At 36.3% G+C, this 22,948-nt stretch overlaps 2 protein-coding genes across 3 annotated transcripts in view; one reads left to right on the forward strand and one right to left on the reverse strand.

The window, feature by feature from the left end:
- ABCC4 (ATP binding cassette subfamily C member 4) overlaps positions 1-22,948 on the forward strand; it is a 1,253,378-nt gene that overhangs the window by 594,670 nt on the left and 635,760 nt on the right. The gene's annotated exons all lie outside the window — the stretch shown is intronic.
- Positions 1-22,948, reverse strand: part of GPC6 (glypican 6) — a 731,757-nt gene that overhangs the window by 191,841 nt on the left and 516,968 nt on the right. The window contains exon 4 of the mRNA XM_052664785.1: positions 8,021-8,186. Within this exon, the coding sequence (XP_052520745.1) occupies positions 8,021-8,186 (166 nt within the window). The remainder of the gene's footprint in view (positions 1-8,020; positions 8,187-22,948) is intronic.

Here is a 22,948-nt window from a genome sequence, read left to right on the forward strand (position 1 = left end):
ACTCCACAACATAATTCTTTAAACATTTGTTTGCTCTTTACTTGTCAAAGAGGAATGAAGACTACTTGCGCAAAACACAGACTATGAGAAGGGAAGGAGTGAAGTATGCAAATAGGTTGTTTATCCAAATATATTTATGTATGAGATGGGTATCAGCTGCACTTTGGATATGGTGCTTTAATTTGGCCAACTGCAGCTAGAAACAACAGTTTCTCAGTTCCGTATTTTAATTCAATCCTAAATTACACTTGCATATGCTATCTTCAAGCACTTTAAATTCAGGACTATGACTCTTGATTTTGTCCTGCAAGTCCTCCATGGAGAGAACTATAAAGACTTTGTAAAATATTGCTTTACAGCAACTTAAAAAAAAATCTTCTTTGTAAATATTCTGCTTTTGCAGAAAGGGGAAAAAAAGTCCCACATTCATCAGTTGCTTTTATGTTCTGTTGCATTGCTTGAAAAAAACCTACCCACATTGATGTACTTCTTTCTGGTAACCGAACCTTAAGGACATGGTCAAGTTCTGCAGTCTAGGTATGCACTCCATTCGCTCCTACACTTCAAATGCCCCATTGAGTGACTGAGTTTCTCAAACTCTTAGAACCAGAAGGGAAAACAAACAGGCATGAGGCACAACACTTTTCAGCTGGTCCTCAGCCTGTGAAATGCTGTGAAATCAGCACAACAAAGTGTATGAGGGATGCCCCTACAGGTAAACAGAGATGTAGCCCTCCGTGAGCATGTTTAAATGTGTTTCCTCTACAGAAGAAAACACTGTTAATATACATAGTAATAGAAAGAGCAGTACTGTTTATTATGGTCCTGGAAGCAAGAATTCCTCTGAGACAGTACAGCTATGGACTTGGAAAAGTACAAAATAACGATGCTTGAATCACAGAGTAGTCAGCTCATTAAGAGTGAACATATTCTCCTCTTTGTAAAGATGTCTCATGTAACATCACTGCCCAGGGCCCCATCCAACCTGGCCTTGAACACCTCTAGGGATGGGGCATCCACAGCCTCCCTGGGCAGTCTGTTCCAGGACTTCACTTGAGCTGAAGATAAGGAATGAAAATGGAACTAAAAAGTCATCACTTGTGTCTGACAGGGTCTTTGTAAAATCTTTTCAACTAATTTTTTGATAGTTCTGATCCGCGCTATTATTTCCAACTGTTATTTCTGCTCTAGAACATAAATGATGCAGTCAAATTAGGGCTCCCTTGTGCCTGGTGTAAATGCTGAGTGACTTTAATTCCTTCAAGCTTGAGAAACTTTTCTTCCTAATTCAGATATCACACAATTCAGGCATACTGCACGTGGGTGGAAAATTCAGAAAGCTGGAAATACCAGATTTGATCCAGTATTTGTAAAAGCCACGTGGCATGATGATGGGTGATGTCTTTCACACACAGTAATATATTTCTATCCTTTAACATAAGGTGGCATAATCATTCAGTATAGTTCATTTCCTTAAGTTCAGTTAAAGCTAGGGAGCCAAATAAGTCTGCTGCTATCCTTAAACTAATCTGCGTTTTCAAATATCCATGGCATCTTGTCAGCAGTCAGTTTTTGAGAGTTACTCTGAGTGATGCTATTAGCATCCTTCCACGACACATCCTCCTGGTAAAGCACTACTGATGGTGCCGACAAGCTGGAAGATCAAGACAGATGAGCCCCAGCCCTCCCAAAGCTGTAACTGGAGCAGACAATCCCCTTAGCCACACTGGAGGGAAACCTTCTTCTTTAGTGACACATTCTAAAGAGAACATACATGGCACTGAATGCTGTGAGCTGCTGCAGGAAACTGTACTGTCTCAGTGGGGAAGTTCAGAGGTTTAGCAGGGTAAGTAGAGTTTAAGAAGTAGGTAAGTGCTGATGCCATTTGCATGCTGCTGGAAGTCCCACAGCTTCAGAAGGCTGCTCTCAGACTGAATTCATTATCATCTTAGTAATTCCATGCCCAGGTTGTCTATCCTTTATATTTCTGAGTGAAGAGAAACAACGGAGAAGAAGATAATAATTTCCTGCTCCTGTGCATCGTCATTTTGCTCAGTGAATAATGATCCTCGCTTTATTTCAGGGATGCTCCTATGTAATATGCCTAAATACTAGCCATAGGCAGTGATTCCATAAAGACAGGGAAAGTATGGAATCATGGAGACTGGTGCTTATTAGAGGACTTTAAAATAATAATGCTGTAATATTTTAATTAGATATTATAGGTTGGGCTTACTGTTTAGCTGTATATTTTTACCCCAAACTGTGATAACTATTTAATGATGTTAAAACTTTTAACAGCACTGCTAATTCCTTTTTATAGGTCTGCTTATGCACTGTGGAGACTATTGGGCTTGAAGGAAACATTTTTTTCTCTCCATAAAGAACATTAGACTTACATCCACAAATCCTGTTGTCCACAACTTTTTAAGGAACTGCATTTTCTACCTGCATTTTCACAAAAATTTTCTACCAATTTCCCCTCGCTTTAGGGGAAGATAAGCTAAAGTGGGAAAAAAATTGAAACTACAGATTCCATTTTTTAAAAATTTATTATTGGGATTGGGCTCCACAACCTCAGCAGTCCTCCACCAAACCTTGCCTAAGGGAGTAGTTATCAGCGTAAAACAATAGCTGTTGCAGTATACATGGACAGGAGAATTAAAGAAAATTTTAGGCTTGATAGGTTTAGATCTGTAGGCTGCTTTAATTATGAACGCTATTAGTTTTCATACAAAATTTTAATGCTTTCTTTCATGTATTCATTCTATGACCACAGAACAAAAATACAAGAATTTTTACCAGAAACAGAATCACAGAATCACAGAATCACAGAATCACAGAATTGTAGGGGTTGGAAGGGACCTCCAGAGATCATCGAGGTCCAACCCCCCTGCCAAACTCTGAATTTGGAGTAGTGGCACTGTAGGGCTGCAAGAATCTTCTGTAGGGCATTCATGGAAGGAAGTATATCACTTATTTTTTTCTCCCTGTGTCCTTGAGAGAAGCTAACATATAATAAATATCACAGCACACATTCATACAGTGATTGCAGAGGAGACCATCAAAGAGAAGAAATCTAAGGGCCAGGTAACCAGGGTTGCCAACATCTTTGCTTTAGTTCTTACTTACCATGATCAAGCAGGAGCAAGAATTTTTCCTACTGATTTTTTTTCATGAGCCAAAGTGATTCTCAAAGAGCACAATAATAAATCAGTAAGGGGAAACAGATCTGGGTGGTCTTTTGAAGCTTTAATAGGAAAATATTTATCTTTGTGCTTGCACACGGAATGGAGAAAACAGAGTCCTGAGGGCTTTTGTAAGCAGTAAATAAAACTGATTGCATATTTTCATCACTCTAAAGCTTTCATTAGGAGTAAGTAGTTAAGGTTTTGATGGGGAATTTTACTTAAAATAATTGAATTGCTATAACTGAGATTGCATGGTATGCTCAATCTCAAGAGGTCTCCTAAGGTAAGTGTCTGAGTCATACCAATGGGAAGAAAACAGAGGGATTCCTAAAACACAGCAATGGATAGGTTTATTAGAAGTGCAGCACTGCAGCACTGATGGTAAGCAAAATATCTTCAAGACTGGCAGGAGAAGCTTTTGGATGAAACCTTGCAGATACAATTTTCTCCTGTGGCTGAAAGAACCAGCAAGACACTGACAGTAAGAGTGGCTCTGGTTCTCAGAGCTGGATGCCAGATTTACTGGCCTTCAAAGCTAGAAATTGGGCATATCACAGCCTGCTCTGCCTTGCTCCACTACTTTTGAAATATGGAATACATCAGCAACAAAACCACTTGCTCTCAAGCTGTGACCACAACCAAGCACAGGTGCCCCGCAGCTCCTATTCACGGACAAACATGTGGTCCAGAACACTGGGAAGAAAGAATCACAGCATCTCTGTTATAGCTCAGCTCCTGAAGGGTTTACACCAATGTCCTTCCTTCTAAACACAGCAGCAAAGTCAAGCATGCATGATTTACTGTTGAATGGTTCTATAAAAAAAAATATTTCACTTGTAATTTCTGCTGCTATAAATAGCCACGTGGTGACAAACCTCCATGGACTGCAGCAAAGCAAACACAATCTACGCAGGCATTACGCTAGTGCACACTGGCACTAAATGCAGTAACAGAGCATTTATAATTTATTTTAGATGCCCACAACAGAAGCTCAAGCAGAGTCATTGTGATTACAGCAGTTACCTGGATTTTCACCCTTTTGCTGTGCTGAATTACATAAGGAGAATCGAATTTGGCTGATGGTCTTTCTTGGCACTCAAGTTTAGCATCATCTACATTTTTATCTTAAGACAGAAGGAAGTGAAACCTGCTGCCGTTTCACCCGCTGGATGAAGGGAATCCAGCAGAAACCAAATGGTTTATGGCCACCCTGCCATTCTGAGCCATCATTGACTCTGTTGATGCAGATTCCTACATACATGGAAATCACCTTTCTGCAGATGTTGCTTCTGAAACTGAATGAGGGTTCAAAGGGAAAGCGTGGTGCCCACTAAGGGGAGCTAGTTCCTCAGCTACTTGAGATGCAGAGAAGTTGAAGGCAATCAGACAACCAACTGTTGAGCAAGACAGAAACGGGGACTGAAAAACAGGGCTGCTGGTGAAGAGGAGTAACATTCTTGCTAAAATTGAGCTTAATTCCCTAAAATAGTTAGGTTTAGCATATTTATAGGTGGGAATCTCTACATCTCTTTTGTGTTTCTGTGATGGAATGAATGCTGGGATTCTTGATCTTTGTCATTAATTGCTATAGCTCCATGGAGAGAAGCATAATTTTGACTGTATCCACTGGACCTGAAGAAATCCACTTTCTCCCATTCTGTGGAATCAGTTAGCTCCTCCCCTGAAGCAATCTCCTTCCTCAGCCGTGCATTTCCTCTACTCAGCCTTTTTATCTTTCCTTAGCTAACTTCACCTGAGACTGGAGTAAAGAAGATTATGAGGGAGGGGTAGTTCATAGGCAAAACATCAGAAGCAAGCTTTGTCAAAATGCATATTTTTGAAGCAAATGTGGTTGATTTACCGCTTACATATTTTATATAGATACCTGGAAGTAGCAATGAATCATTACAGTTTAATGGTTATTAATGCCTATATCTTCCTTTCTGAGGCAAAATTCTCATTTTCATAGGAATTCTACTTGAGCAGGATGTGCTATATTTGGCTTTTATTGTGCAATAATGAAAACAACAAAATACAAAAGCCTGTAGTGAAATGTTATACAGAAAGTACACAGACCTTAAGGTGACACAAATAGGAAAAGTAAAATAAACTGTGCGTCATACTGTTGCAGCTGTTTCACCTCTTACCAATTTTCACAGTCTATAAAATCTTGGAAAGCACCAGATGTTTAGGGGAAGCTGTCCTACTCTGCCTAGCTTTGGAAGTGAATGTAAGATTTATTAGTGCTATATCAGTGCGATTTCAGTACTGGTTTTTGCATTTATAAACTAGGTGGAACATATAACACATTCCATTGTCAGAAAGCCAGTTTACTTTCCTCTGCTCCTCCTCACTTGTAGATTTTGGTGTTGCTGAACAATTAAAGTAACTGCAGAACAATACCAGAACATGCTTTCCAGACGATACTATTTGCTATGTTACTGACAAACACAAAGCTTTCTCCAAGTCCTAACTTTAGCCAAAACAACCTTCCAGTCCACTGATTATAAGCTATGCAAACCTATTCTGTTGTGCATGAATATGCACTACTATTTAGGATTCCTGCCTACGCATAAACTGTTGGTGCACAAAATTATTATTTTTTTCCTAGTGCATGGTTCCTCACATTGGAACAGGAATAAAAACTGCTCATGCATACTTTCCAATCTCTCATAGCTCAGTGGTGCTGTAAAGTGCTGCCATTCGTTTTAATTCAGTGAGAAGAAGTTTTGTTGTGTTTAGTACTAGAGAATTGCATCATGTGTTATTAGAAAGCCTCTGACAGCTGTCAGAATCAGAGATAACTTGCTGGATTTCAATCTTTTATAAAGGAAGAACTGAGGACCTTCATCCCCAGCAAAGCTGTCAGGGTTCTCACAAAGTGGGATAAAACAGAATACCTTTTCCATACACAGGGAGATCTCTATCTCTCCTCTAAACCATCTCCCATCAATTTGTACAGGGAAAGTTGTATAGGTAGAAGAGAGAGAAAATATGTCTTGATGTATCAATGCTTTATACTGTTTTGTCATCACTGACAGGAAGGGATAATTGCTTAGCAGTTTGCCTTGCCTTGAGGAAGCACTTGATGTTTTACATGGTATTTAATAAATTAGCACAATATTTTAACAAAATGTACTAGCTTTCATGCAGCTTTGCTTTTCTGAGAGCAGGAACAATGAAAATGTGAAATACATTGATGAAGACAAGGGCTTTGCATCAAAGACTGAAAGTCTGAAGCTGGAAGCATTTCCACACTTCTGAGCACAAAACTTACCCTGCCCAAATCTCTCAGTGGATTCAAAGCACCAGAAAAGGAAATCTCTTAAGGCCTGAGATCTTACCTTCCAGCTTTTGATTTGAACAGGTGCTTACCTTAACAGAAACTCCACTATATATTTAGTTACAACGTTTTTTTTCATAAAAGCCTACATTGTGTGATCACAATTAGTGACGATTTAGGTCTTGCATACTCTTTAAGTTCAAAGGGAAAGTAGCTTTTTCTGTCTTTAACAGGTGGGCATTTATTTCCTATCTACTCTTATTTAGCTTTCAGGTGATGAACTGCCTCTTCCATTCATACCAGCAGTACCATGGGTTTCCCCCATACAGCACTTCTTCCTGTGGTAGTTTCCTTTACCAGAACAAAGGACTGAGAAGGCATGCCTATTTGTATCCGTTTTATAATTGCTATTTGCATTTTTGCTTATGCTATTTTTGTAGCACACTTGATACTCTTTGCCATTTTGCTTACTCTGATCCATTTTTCATCCTGTTTTCTTCTCTCTATCCATCTCATACTACCACTGTGCTGAATAAGGTGAAAATGCATGTGTGAGTCAGAGTCATGCTTTCAAAGTCACATTGATCAGTGGGGTTTGAAATTAGGCAGAGATTGCTGATATTTTGTCTTACAAAAGAAGAAAATAGTATTTTCCTGAAGTACAATAAAGTTTATCCCATTTTTCCAACTGATTTTTTTTCCCCCAGATTCAGTTTTGCCTAGGATGTTTACAAAGGTTTGATATATAGCTATATACTATATAGTTATAACTATATATATAAGCTGGTTCTGTTCTTTCTATATTATCATATTATTATTGTATCATCTCATCCTATCTTTGTACTATATGTGACCAAAAGCAACTTGAAAGTCTTATTTCTTGTCTAAGATTATTCTTTCAAGAGTTTTTCTGCTCCAGGTTATCTGTATGGCTATTAAGGAGATTTCTTTTTTTGCTTATGACTTTACTTGATTGAAGAGTTATGTGAATAAAGCTGTAATAGCAATTATCCTTAAATATGTTTTCAATACTTCACTCTAACATTTTGACTGTATGTTTAATACTTCCTGCTCAGCACACTAGAAGAGAGACATTAGCAAATTTTAACTGGGAACAGGGAATTAATAATTTCTCATGTATGTAACATTTTAAGTTATATATACTATATACTATCAGAATTAAGAAAAGAGCTGTTGCAATTTATGTTGAATAGATGTTATACAATGCTACTATCTTTCAACTTGTAAGAGCCTATTTTGGCCTTGTTAAGCTTGTTATCATTTCCTCAACCAAAGTTTTCTAATATTTCACATATCGTGCACAATTTACATCAGAACTCATAACACCACACAATTCCTTTTGAAATATGAAATATGAAATGTGACTTGCTCTGGGGTGGAAGCGTCATTTCCTACTAGAAATTGAGATGCATCTGCATTTGTTTCATTGCAAGTATTGACCAACAGCATCTTCCAACTTGGCAGAACTCTGCAGATCTTTGCTATTACCAGTATTTCCTTCCACTAATATTTAAACTCTTCTTACCTATGAACAGATTCCACTCAGTATCCAAATCAGCCTGATTTGCTAGGCAGCCCTTCATTACATTGAGGCAATAGTTGTTGCAAGGTTTCACAGTGGGAAGTCCTCTGCAGTAAGGGCAGTACAACATCTTCATTAACGCCCGGATGCACCCTGGGGTGGGACTGACCTGCAGAGTTTGAAGGGGGGAAAGAAAAAGAAAAAGGAGGAAATCAATCTCCTGTTCTGTGAATGCTGGGGTAGCTGAGATTATGCCTCTCGAGCAATAAGCGTAGAAGGGGCAATCTGTGAGAAAAATCTCAATCCTTAATAACACCCTCCTATGATGCTAAACAATTCCTACTCATTGTCTTCATCAACTACAGCCGCAGTGACTTTCAGGAATGCAAAAAAATCAACAATCCCCTCCTGATGGCAGCACTTTCTGCCCCAGCCCTCCCACATGAAATCTATTAGAACTAAAGGAAAAAAAGCCAGGAAGTAAGTTGGGCAGAAACTGACCGATCCTAACCAGGAGGATCCTGAGGTTTTGCTACACTCTTCTCACTCAGGCTAGAACTGCCAGTCACACTGGATGAGATTCTCCTCTTCATTAAAGTGCAGTAAATCCAATATAATTCCAAGATAATTTCTATCAAATTATTCAGAAATGCATCATGAAAAAGGGATATCATCCTGTTCTCACACAAAAAAAACTCTTCTATTTTCTCAGGCAAATTCATAAAGAGATCAGTCTTTTTTTTTTTTTTTTTTTTAATGTATGGTTTTCTCTTTCAGTATCTTGAGCAACAAAAAAGCATTTTATTGACAACAGCCTAACGCATTTCACGTTAAGCATCAATATGGCAGAACATGGCTGCACTTGTTGAACTTAGAACTGCCAATCACAGCCAATGGAAAGACACCCCGTGAGTTTAGGGATTTCAGTCAAAATCATTAATGTGTGTACTGCTGACAGAAAGAAGTAGTATGTAGCTATAAACTTTCATTTATATCTAATAGAGTTTTCACTAGAGTCATGGTTTTCCCGGAGATGGAGAATTAAGGTCAGAGAAAGATTTCTTTCATAAGGACCTCCTGCTATCTCTAATGATAGGATCTTTCCTGCCATCTTTTTTATCCATCAAAATGCCAGGCATCCATTCAGTAATACCTTCTGTATCCAATTGGAGAGAAATAAATCTTTTTGGGGAAGTTTCTTTATCCCTTTTATTGTAGGGTAGGATAAATCTTCTTCTAGAGGACATTCACTGAATACTCCCTAAATACTCCATTCTTAGATTTAAACTGTCCAAATTGAGCACATTTGATAACCACTTACTGTTCGTTGGATAAATATTATTTCCCTTACCCTCTCATTTCCTTATTTCTTTCATATCAGACTTAAAATTTTACATGCTACAATAATGTATGTTTTCAGGACTGAAACTCTATCTTGCATTAAAAGTGCACAATATTAGGTACTACTTGCAAAAGGTCTTGTCACAGTGCAGTGGAGCATATGTTTCCTGTGTCAGAGTGACAGTCTAGCACAGTGACAGAAGGGCTACAGGCTCCTCAGTGATTTGAGAATTTCTGAACAGGAAAGTGCAAAGAAATGGCATTCCTTTCACTCATTTTGTTGGCTTATGAATAAATGCAACAGTTTAATATGAATTGCAACTATTTTTTTTCTATAGTCATGGAAATTTGTGCTAAAAGAGAGCGTGAAAGCATGAATCTGACTTTGCAATATAGCAGCCTGTGCTAAACCGACTGATAGTTCGGTTCAGAGAGTCTTTCTTCCACTTCTTCTTTTTTTTTTTTTTTTTTGGACAACTCTGCTAACAGTTAGAGCAGATGCTTCTGACTATGCTCAGAGGTGACTTTTGCCTGAGGGTGCCCTGCTTTTTGCCTCTTGCCTCACGCAACACTCAGATGAGTTGTGTAAAGGTATATTCGGCCATCTTGTCCTGATAACTTTAGAACATGTTGGCCAATTTCAATCAAATTTGACCGAGGACTTCAAGTCTCAGTACAATAAGATCCTACAAGCTTTTGGAAAACAGCTGGGAGAAGAAAAGGAGATAGTCTCTGTTACTGCCTTTATTTAGGAAAAGGCTGAATCAGAAGGTCAGTTCCACAAGGAAATCAAAGAATACACATGGAGAATGATTCTGTGAATGTCCCAGGGGTTAAAAAAGCACTAAAAGTAAAAATTTAACCTTATTAATCACCAGAAAATCCAAATACTAAGTATAAATCAAAGGAAGCATTATAATCATTATTTCCACTGCTCAGAACAACTTTCTGTGGTTACTTGCCTAGTTTTTTTTATCCATATACCCCCCAAACCTAGAACAGGCCCACTTTTATAAAATTAGCAGTGAAAGGGGACTGTGAGTAAAATACAGAGCACTCAAAATTAGTTTGAAATTGCTGTTTATACTTTGTTGTATTTCTTCCAGTCGCCACTGAGAGTTTTATCAGCAAAGTTACTTTCATGTCTAAAATTGTGCTTCTTCTCCTGCCCAGAGTTCTTGTCAACGCAAAGTTGTTGACACCTGGTTGACCTCCTAAGTTCAGCTGAAATCCACATGTTCTCCCATCTATGTCTTCTCAAGCCCATGCTGGTACTTGTGCTGACATCCCTTATATTTATGGGGTCTTAATCTTCTGTGAAAATATACTGGTGCTTTCATTCTTGAAAAGCATAACTAGAGAAATAAAAACAGTTCTGGTTTATATTATTGTATTTGTAACAACCAAATATCATAAATATTTACATGAGCTTTATTTTATCACAAATTTAATCAGGTACCAAATTTTTCTCTGCTAAAGGTCCTGATCATATCTCTGATATGCTAGCACAGGACCCTAAAAGTCAATTAGAATATTTATTTACAAGAGCTCAGTGAATTCTGAATTCTTTTTGCATTACAGGTCAGCTTTAATCAGAGCACTGTCTCATGGCATCCACTCCAAGGCAGCAAGGATTATTTCTTACCACACAAAAAGAATGAGCTGAACTCAAGCCTCTCAGATCTTGTCTGAATGTTTCAATATCCTTTGTATAAAATGGTGGCATCATCAACATCATTTTATAAGAAAGGAGGGTGCCCTGCTTTTTCTTTTTGAGAGAAAGCCATTTTAAAGAGAGGCCAAACTGTGACTTGAAGAAAAAAGCACCTGGAGAAAACTACAGCAGCCTTTGGTAGATTATATAGACCTATATAAGCATCTCCTTGCTGATCATGCTGGATGTTGCAGATCTCTGTCTCAGAAGTTGCTATGCTGCTTAAATAAAATATCAGCTGATCACTCTGAGGCCAGGTAAAGGGTCTAGCTTACGTTCAAGATGTTTATGGCTAGCACCTACAGGCCATATTCCATAATACTACATTGCATTTGGCACTACAGGCTCCCTTGGGTTCCACGTGGTGCCTGAATAAGTAAAATAAATATTTTTGTGTGGTTATTTTTCAGCTATGGAATAATAAGAGGCAGTACTGCAAGCAGTAGGATTAGCAATAAGCTAAATATAATGTTGCTTGTTTTGAAGAAAGAGAGGAGGTTATTTCTATGATATTTAGATTACACTAGGAAGGAAAGAAGAGGACAACAACAGGACAAGTATCTTCTGGAACTGATCTCTATGAGGAAACTTCTCTGAAAAGCACACAGGCATTGATTGCATGGGGAGATCTAAAGCAGGCGGTCCAAAATGGATCCAGGAGGGTCTAGCAATTAAGCAGTGATCTGGTGAGTCTTGTTCTCAATGCTGCTCCAAGTCTCCATCACCTACAGTACAAATGTACCTCCACATGACCATATTTTATTGTGGCAAAGGGAAAAATGAACATGAATCATCTACTCTAGAGGCCTGAAGACTTTATGAATCCAGCCTCCAGTGAGCAGCCAAGTCTTGATTTTCAGCTTCAACCCTTTTTTTCCTATTACTTCATTTTCAGAGAATAGAATCAGCTTTTTCTCCTTCCTTAATGACAGCTCTCATGCATAACAAATTATCAAAATTTTCTCTAACAGTGTGAAATCTTGGTAAAAGAACAAACATAAAGAAATCAGCTTAGATTTTGAGAACACATGGAATCTGTATATTATTATAGAAAGTTGCTTTTCAACCAATCAGATTGACTTGACACATTTTCTGATGGCAAATTAAAAGAAACATATTTTGAAAGCCTATTTCTCATGTTCGTCTTTCCATCTTAAAACAAACAAACAAAATCTCCAAAATCAAACCAAAGAAACCCCACAATATCTTTACTCAGAATCTCTCACACCTAAAAATATTTTTTCTGCAGACCAGTCAAATGAAAGACATTCATATCATTCAGAGGTATTTGAACCCTGCATTTGCTCAGGAAAACTGTTTATCAGCTTTAAATAATATTTGTTACCATAGGCTTTTATTTACTTATTCAGTCTTTTACAATGCATTGCAACTAATCATAGCAGAGAAATTTGCATGGACACCAAAGTTTAGAAATAAAAAGTCCTAAAATAAATCATATTTTAAAAATCAATCAGAGCACATCAAATGACACTATTGGAGAAACCTCCATAGAGGAGTCATTAATTGTATATCATGTTTTCTCCCTGACTGACTAGGACATCTTCATTTTAGTATAAGCATGCACAGATTGCAGCATGTCAGAAAAGTAACTATCAGAACTTTGACTGAGCCCAGTAGCATGTTACACAACATTTTTAAACATATTTTGACAGCTTCATCTTTATCCAAATGTAAGTATATGCATACATGCAAAAAAAAAAAAAAAAAAAAAAAAAAAAAAAAAAAAAACAAAAAAAACAAAAAAACCCTAAACAAATCATAAAAACAAAACCATAAAAACAACTCCAAAACCACCAAAAAGCAAAATTCTATAGGCCTTCATCACCGAACACTTGCCCCTTTCAGAAATTTTGGAAGTAATATTATTTCACCTAAAAGACAGAATTTGCAATCAAGAAAATATAAATAATTTAGGATAGAACTTTTTTGGGGGGCACATCATGAAGTTGCATTCTCTCATAACACATTTTCAAAAATCACACTTTATTACGTACCTGATCTATTTTTATAATCAAGACTTGGCTTTATTGTGTACACAACTTAAATCTTTTTTTTTTTTCTGATATAAAAAGTTCAGAAAAACAGTTTAAAGAACCTTGAAAGGGTCAGAAAAACTGATATGCAGGTTCTCTACTTGTAGGAGATTTCTTACAGAAGTAACTGATATACGTTGTCTGGTGCTAGAGACATTCCTCCAAAGTAATATTGAGTATAAAGCCATACTTAAGTCCAGATCCTGTCATTTCTTGATGTATAATAAAATCTGTCAAGTTTGAGCAAAATTTATCAAAGCTGAGTACCACAACAGGCACACAAGTCCTTCCAGCATTTCCTATGGAATCAATCTCATCATGAAGCACATGGAGCCATTCCTTAACATGAAAACCTGAGGTGAAACTGCCAGCCAGCTCAGAAAGTAGATACTCATTTTTAAGTGCCTGTACACTAAATAATCTTTCCATCTTTAGGGAAGATGCCTGCATTTTATTTCAAACTGTATGAATGCTTTAACAATGTGGATGCTGGATAAAAACTGGAAAGTTTTATTTCCTCTCCAGTTCAGTATTCAGGTTGAAGTAACAAACTTTGCCTTAAAGAAAGGCATTTTTACAAGGCAGTGAGGTATATTCCTGCTATTCCATGTAAGTGGATCATAGTTGGACAGAGTTTTAAAGTGAGTCATTGTCTTTAGCACTTGTTCCATTGGTTAGATCATTCATCTCCCCACTCAATAACACACTGTCATGTGTCCTGTGCAGGCATGGTCCTGTGAGAAACTGAGGAATCTTTATGTCATTTTTTGTCTATGTAGCCTGCCTCCAACATAACAGTATAAATGGAAAAAAATGAGCTGTGTTCAAGTACAATTTGTTCCTAGCCTAATTGCTTCAAGAGACTCAACTAGGACTAGGGGGATAATAATGCAATGTTTATGCATGTTCCCAGGTCAGAGCCTAATGTTGTGTGCATTAGCATGTCTCAAACAACTCCTAGGGAAATGCAATTCCACTGAGACAAGTAGTCCTCTCATATTAATCCACCAAATGTTAATATATCTGTGGGCAACTTGATAGTCTAGTTTTAACATTTCCTGACCAAAAAAGTGTAACAGTATAATTCTACTATTTCCTACCCAAAATTATATACAAATTCAAATAAGACATAAGGAGAAATTAATGATGGTGCATTTCAGAAGAGAATGAAGACCAAAACTTTTAATTGCTTTAATAATTGTTCTTTATTGTATTCAATAAACTAGAACTAAGGAAACATTATTTAATAACAAAAAAATTGTTTATGATCTCATGAAATAAGTTTCAAATTAACTGTAACTTCAATTAAGCATTTAGATTGATGTAGATGGGGTCAGGCTGATGTGTATAATGAGGTACACTTCATAGGTTGCACAGAACTGCCAGAACCTGTTAGATCACCTATCCTAAGAGGCACAGGTACTTTTTTCTTTCGTTTGATGTTTAATTAAATTCAGTATAAAAACTGAACATCAGTGCAGTTCACTCACTGCTTTACATCATTTATCTTTGACACTATCTTCTCAGCAGGATACAACTACTACCTATTGATTTCTATTATTTGTTTTTAAATAGGGGAAACAGATAAGGCTTAGCTACTAATGTTTTTGTTGTGGTTTTTCTTTCCTGTTTTTTTTTTTTTTTTTCCTCTTTTCCTCTTTCTTTTCAAACTAGATTTGCTTACAGCTATACCCAAGTGATTAATTTTCTTCTTGTTCACATTTTGTCTATTTTCACAAGCATTATATTACTACTGATTTCACTTAATATTCTAGATATCAAACAAGTTATTTTTCAACAGATTTCAGTTGAAAATATGAACAGAATGTATCTAATTAGAGCAGCATATAAATATTCATAACATATTTGAATGTATTATTTAAGTGCTGTTTATTGTTTCAGTCTGGTTCTTCGATTCTAAGATCTGAGCTCACTGCTCATACGGTACAATCTGATATATAAATGGAAATAGTGCCTCAGCCATACTCAACTGGGAATTTATGTTGTAGAAGGTCACTTTGAAAATACTTGCTTATACCAATCAAAAGTCTCATTTAATACTGATCTCATAAATAAAAAATGCTATCTGCTGTTTTATCAGTTCATAGTATCCCAGATGACTGAAAGGGAGCTGTTTTGAGGACTATGGCTTTGTATTAGTATCTTTGACTTTGTGCTTGAATTATACCGACATAGAAGTAAAACAACCAACAATCAGTGGAACAGCTGCAAGATTCCTACAGTTCTTGGATATCACATCTCAAGAACATGATAAGATTTAAAATATGCTAAACTTGATTTTAATAATTTCATATCTAACAAAATATTTTTTTCTAAAAAATATATCATTAAAAGTTCAACGTGTTCTTAATTTATTGAAAAAAGATTTAAAGTAAATAGCTGAACTCTAAAGTTTAATAACATAAAAAAGAAATTACATATATACTATATGATATAAATTGTGCATTATTAAGCACTGACTCCATTGCAACTCAGAGGAATCAAAGCTTTTTTTAAGAAATTCTTCTTTAAGATGCCCCTTACCATTATTCTTAATTTTTAAATCATAAGAAACTATATTTCCTTCCAACATTTATTAAAATATGGGATATATTTCATACTTATTCATTTCAGTATATCTATAATTGTGTAACTGTATGTGCATAGTTCTGGAAGGCAGATAGATACCACCCCTCCATCTTAAAGATGAAAAACTTAAACATAATAGGTAATTTTAATAGACATTTAGATGGATAAAATTGGAAAAGTTCTGCATTGGAAAATTTCAAAGCTGCTTATAAGTATCACTCTCATCAGTGTTTCACCTAAGTTATCAACATGTGTAGTTCTGAAACGGTTTGTAGAGAAATAAAGACTGTAAGTCTCATGAGGAAGTTGCACTTAAAATAGCAGATCACTATCGGAGACATGAATTGTGGAATTTCACAATTTTTCTGTGAAAGTCAAGGTCAAAAAATCATAAGGACAAAATGCTCAAATGCTTACTAAATTATGAGACTGCATATCTATATAAATAGAGGAAATATCTATATAAAAAGAGGAAAATAATACGTTTCCCTATTATTAGGGAGCTGAAAAGAATTGCATATCAGTTTACTTGAACATGGAAAATCCAAATTTAGAAAGGTACTTGAAGAGTTATAGTCACAGGATACTTTGTAAACTGTTAATTATTTTTTCTCTCTTGTGTCACTTCTCAGTGGTGATTTAAAACTTTTTCTTTTTTTTAAAACTTAGTTTTTACAATCTGAAATGCTTGAATACTCATGTCTAGATATTAAAATGTTCTTCATAAATCCTGTTTTATATGTCAGAGGAATAATCAATTGCAAATGAACTAGGTGTAAAGATCATTGTTTGCTTACAAGGATCATTAAACCAGGAATTTCTTAGACTGAAAATAGTGCAGGTTGAGAAAATAGTTCAGGATACAAGGATTTACATCGCATGAGATATTATTGAGCTGAAAAATCTGCCCTCTAAATTGGAAAAATATTTTTCTTTCTCATATACTGTGTGAACAAGCCCATGTTAAATAAAATTTGAGGTGTGGAATCCATTTTTCCAGCATTGTAAGGGCAAAGATAAGGTGACAAATCTTTGAAACAATTTCTTCCTTCCACTCCCAGGAGATGAAAAGTGTCTTGTTATACAGAAATAAGGAAAGAATCTCACAGCTGTAAAGCTTTTCAGATTCTACCTTCTCTTCTGGAACATGAACTTTAAGAAATTCTCTTAATGAAAAGCAGTTCTTCTGCTTTCCTACTGTATCTCACTTGAAAGAGAGCATGATTATTTCTTCTGTGCTTGTGTAAAATGTGTGTGGCTTCAGCTAGATAAGAAGGCCTTGGCTTAATAGGAAAGCAAGCACTAAATTTTCCAGGGTTGAAAACAGAACTGTGTAAGTCAAACTGGTAGAGGTCAGAAACAAAAACCACTTTAAATATTTTAGGAAAATGTTCAGACACAGATAATTACATGGTATAAGTCTGAACACGCACAATTATTTAAACAGAAAAAGTACAGTAAAGTCAACAAAAGCCATCTTGGTGTTTGAGCCAATAGAAATCAAATCAAGAATGCAGTTCGTAATTTATTCTTAATTTAACCATAATGCTGCAATTGAGCTTTGTCTCCAGAGAACAAGGGGAGGAGGAGATTAGCTGTAATTTGGTAGACAAAATGAAGTATTCAAACACTGACAGATTGGTAAGAAATATACTACTTGGTAATTTCTGTTCCCTTTCTGTGACCTGGACCTGTTCATGGCTGTGTTAGACCAAATGTCTGTCATCTTCTCTATTGCATTTTTTATGTATATGGCATAAATATTGTTCATAGGGACCTGCACTGCAAGACAGCAGGGGGAGCAATGAAATTCCCCCAGTGACAAATCAGAGTTCAATAATATTATCAGATGCCACTCAGAAGTCTAGGAGACTGATAGCACAGAGAAATAAACCCACAATACCGGAGAACGAACCAAAGCAAAATAGATTTAGATATCGCTCCGAGCAATAGGTTCAGAAATTCCCCAGAAATTTCTGTAATTTGGGGAGCAAAAAGAAAATACATGAAGTGTAGAACTTTAGAAGTGATCTTTAGTACTATTTTCTTGACTAGACAGCAATATCGAAATCTGACCTATGCTCCCAAGTTTATTTCTGATTCATTTTAACCTAATTTAATTCAATAATTTAATATAGGTGTGTGTTACTGTCTCTTGTGATGCTATAAAAAGAGTAACTATATAAATGTCTTCATGCACATGTCTCAAGAAATATGAATACATCTTTTCTTTCCAACAAAGACGGAGGATATTGCTGAGCAATGATGTGCAGTTGCCTTGCAGGACAGTCAGTCAGGAGAAGAATGAATTTGAAAGATGCATTGAGAAAAGATGGTTTAAAAAAAAAAGAAAAGCCATAATCAAGCAGAATAATCAAGAATAATAAGCAGTATAATCAAGCAGAAATGGATTTGTGCTCACTGGGAGGAAAAGAAAAATTACAGAGATGCAACAATACTTCACGTATTGCTCAGCAACAAATTACAAATTGAAGGAGTGGTCCTTGATAACCTGGAAATTGAACCCCTGGATAAACAGGAGTGAAAATTCTGAGAAAGAGTTGAGGTGAAAAAAGAAAATAGCTGCTACAGCAAAAGATAATGATCAGGTAAAGAATTAGACACATTGTGCAGCAGTATCTGGATAAGAAAATGATGTGAAGAATGACCAAGTCAGTCCTATTTATAACAGCCAAGAAACTTGACATGCAGAATAAATTTCTGAGAGCAAAGTCTTGCTGACTACCATGATTCAGAGTGCAAAACAGAAAAGCATTTGAGAATAAAATCTATTTTCTCAAACAGAGAGAGAGCAGCAAAACTGTTCTGATCCCTCATAAGTACTATCAAGAACTCACAAAGAATTCTTGTTCAATGTCCACTGGCCTGTGAATTATTTTACTGACTTAAAAAGGGCATGAGGGTTGGTATAGAAGGCTGCGGGATGTCTTACTTGTGCAGTGTCAGCAAGAGCACACTAGCCCAGATGAGAAAGAAATAAATGAGGACATAATATTGACAGTCTTGGCCAGTGATAAGTTATGCAATGATTTGAGTTGACAGGTGACAACAGATTGACCCGATATGTTCCAGCTCTTTCCTGCTCTAAGATACATGGAGTTCTGATGCAAAAGATATATTGAAGTTATTGGCCAAGTAATCAGGATCTGAATTTGTTGATAAAGGGAATATCCTGGATACAGCTGGTAAGGACATGTATATTCCTTACAGATGCCTTCCTACATGACAGATGAGTTGTCTAGGCTGCATATAGCACAGAATAAGGAATATGAAGTAGATGAACTAGGACTAAGAGTGGGTTATGTACTAGAGAGAAATAACATTATAGAGATAACAAAGTAGGCAACTCCAATGTTGATGTCTCCGTCTGCTTGAAAAGCTTCATCCTATTTGTACTCTGAACATTTTTTCGAATGAATTCAAAGGGAAAAATAGCATAAGTGGCTCTGTGAAAAAAAAAAACAAAAAACCCCCAACCAAATAAACAACAAAACAAACCAAGGAAATCTTCATAGATACAAAATATGATTTATCTTATTTTCCATATTCTAGGTGCCACCACACTAAATTCAAAATGCAAAGTAGCAAATTTCTCTGGGTTGTGAAATGAAACATCAAATCCATTCTTGGGCAGTAAGCTGGTCACACCTTGCCAGAAACAAGATGGGTGCTTGTAAAATACAGACATCACTTCAGGAATCTTCAGGAATGAATGCTAAATCTACTTTGAAGACTGGCTTTTTGTTGTAGACCCTCAATCCCGGTAGGGAGCAAGATGTTCTATGATTCTATGTGGGTTGTCTGGGGCACAACAGAATATAATACTTATACTTCTGCTTCATTTCATGATATGAAAGAAGCACGAGATGAAGGATAATAGACTGGACAGTGAAACAAATTCCTTGTGGATCAAACAGAAGTACAAATGTCTTAAACTATTTCCTGACCTTTAAAATGCAGAAGGCTTTCAGATCTTTAGTGCATCCCAGGAAGGATCTAGTCAGACACATTGTCATGAACTAAAAGTCAAGAACTGGCTCCTCATTATGAAACACAATATCTTGGTAATATATTCAGAGTAGCACAGTAGTAGAGAAATGCTTTATAAATAGATCACTATCTATTTATAAGCACCATAAATGCCCACTGCATTATGTGGGACCAAATCATGTGAGATCACCTTATAGCTCCATGTTAACATTTCCTCTTTTATGGTCTTTCAAATCCTCTTGTTAAATTTTCAAAAAGCTACTTGTAAATATAAATACCGTATATAAAATATTTAACAGATGCTCAAGTGCACCTTGGGATGATGTCCACAGTCTGAAATGACCTGTTTGTGGGATGTATGCCCACATTTCTGCTGAGTATTACACTTGCTGCTTTTGGAACTGTAGAGTAGAAAGCAGATTTGTATCTTCCTTCACAATGGAGCTATATTTTATTTTATAATTTTATTTAATGTTACCTTTTTATTTATTTATTTTTAATATATCTCTCGTCCCCTACAGACAAAATGATATGACAGCAGAGGGGTCCTTGTAAGTGTCCATATGTTCTACTTCCAAGCAAATATAAAAGGCATGTAGGAAAGAGATTAAATTGAGAAAACTTAGGAAAATTAGTGTCACTGCAATAAGAACGTACCTTCTTTTCAGTGTTTTGTCTCTACCATGTGTACTAAACAGGAACAAAGAGTCTGCATTGGATGAATACATAATACAAAGCCAAATATGTAAATTCCCTAAGAATATTTTATTGGATATTGTTAAAACAAAGTAGTCCTGAGCAAAAGATCAATCTTTCTTCCACATAAGAACATAAAAATTAAAATCATGTGCATCTATAGTAAAATGTCATGCATTTTCTTTACCCTGACAATTAACAATTAGAGGAATCAATCACCCTAGCTCTGGTACTACAATTTTTGGAAAATATTTTGGTAGAAAGTAAAGATATTGTAACTTCGATTTGAAATAAGCAAGTATCAAATAAAGGAAAATTCTTTGAGTTTAAGCTGGTTATTTGTTCATGTTTTCAGAAGGCAGATCAAAACCTACATTACAAAAACATATCTGACAATTGGATTTGCTTTTTCCTTTTAGGTAGAAGCAGACTAAATGTGAAATTTACTATTAAATCTTGATTTATTCTACCATGAAATTTTGAACGAACAGAAGTAGAGTTTACAAGCATATGAAAAAATTTCTTTCGATGTTTCATTCTTCACAAATCCTTAGCAGGTAAGTTGTTCTTTAAATATTTTATCTATCCAAAACTGAACAGGAGGATGCATTCTGTGTTGACTAAGACCTAAAAAGCAGCAAAGCTGTAAATGTGAAAATGAGCAGTAGACATTTAACTGGGAAAACATATAGTCTAATATTATTTTATTTGGCTCAGATATTTTGCTACAATCAGTTTAAGAATAATAATTTCAGTTATCACCACAAACGACTGTAGTTGTCTTATTTACATTTCTCACCTTATCACGTGTGGAAATCACTCATGTATGTGTTATAATTTAGATCTGTCAACATCCCCTGGAAACACTGATCCTAAATCACCCTTATTGGGTTGGAAGTGCTCTTTAGTAAACACTGAAGCCCCTGTCCCAGGTGCAAACTTTCCAGCTGTTGACTAAGAACAAGAGCATTGTCTGTTCTCACTGCTCTAATACCTGATACATCTTCACCTTGAAGATTTTACATCAAACGGATATGAAGGGCTGAGGAAGACATAACAGCATCAACCTGATACTGCAATATTTCTAGGTACTATTGTCACATTGTGACTACTTGTCACGATGAGATATCTGTGAGATAAAAGCACCGCATATGTTCTGATATTTTTTGTAGGTGAAATCTGGATTCATAGCGCTTCCACAGATCTTTCTGTGTGGGCAATCTGTGGCCATACTACCACCATCACCCAGCACTCAGTGGGGTGGTGTTATAACATCTGTAGCAGACTAAATTGTGCTGTGGAATGAACTGGCCCTGAATATACCCTAAGTCAGGTGAGGACAGCAATTTTTGTGTTGCTCTCCTGTCATAACAAGTTGTCTTTTAAAAAGTGGAAGATTTCCTATAACCTGTTCCATGAATCCTTGCTAGATAGCTAAAGTCCATTCACGTTGAAGCTGAAAAGACATCACCAACATGAGTGAATGACTTCCCTAAGTGGCACATGACTGAATTTACAACCAGCTAAATCAGAAGGTCCAGTAAAACTAAGGCACAGCACAGTGTAATGGCTACCTGGCAGTAAATTGCTATTTAAGCTATTTCGTGGCCATTTGTCTTTATCTGATTAAGCCACCTGATTTATAAAACATGTTGGAGCACAATTTATGTACAGAAGTATAATCTACCTAGTGGTTTGGGTTCCATAACCACAGGGATAAAGATGCTCAAACCATAAAGGTGCTCTTGATGCCAGATATCCATTTATAAAGCCCGCTGAAAGATGTCTCATCATTACCATCTCCGGTATGGATGAACTGTCAACTACACCACCACAACCTCTTTCCAAACCTTTTAAAATGAAGACAAGCCTCAGTCATGTGCAAAACACAAAGGTATTTCACAAGTCAAGAGAGATTTTCTCATCAGTGTAGCAATATCATTCACCTTCAGTAAAAAAGGGAACAAGGATATAACTTCTGTAAACCTTTCACAGAGAGGACAGATTTTCCAGAGGGTGTGAGAAATGCTATAGACCCAACAGTGTCATCTATATCTGAAGGTGGATACTGAAACAGTCACTGAATGTGACATCTTTAGCTCAGGAGCTACAGAACAGTGCAAAAATGTACAATTTCACCATGTCTCTTCATGTAATAAAGAATATATTGTTTCTGACAATACCTCTAGAAAAATACCATTTTTAAAGATCTGTGTCTTAAAAGGAAACTGAAAACTTTTTCAAAAACTAGAGGAAAGACAATACCCTGCTTTCTTTGTAAAACTGAGTGAAAAGTGCACTGTCAACTATCAAGGTTCAAATTCTTACTCACATGGTCAAGGGCAGTAAAGTTGAAAGCAGTGCAAGGTCTCCTGGACACCTGCCTGGTTTTAAAGGACTGCTTCCAGAGCAATCGAAAGAGTAAATTTGTTTATGCTTCCCTGATTTTCGGAATCCATACATATGACACTTTAAACATAACAGCCAATTAAATCCAACCACAACCGGATTCTGCAGCACAGGTAC

The sequence above is a fragment of the Tympanuchus pallidicinctus genome, unplaced genomic scaffold (genome assembly GCF_026119805.1).
Source record: "Tympanuchus pallidicinctus isolate F22 unplaced genomic scaffold, pur_lepc_1.0 scaffold6, whole genome shotgun sequence".
Taxonomy (NCBI): Eukaryota; Metazoa; Chordata; class Aves; order Galliformes; family Phasianidae; genus Tympanuchus; species Tympanuchus pallidicinctus.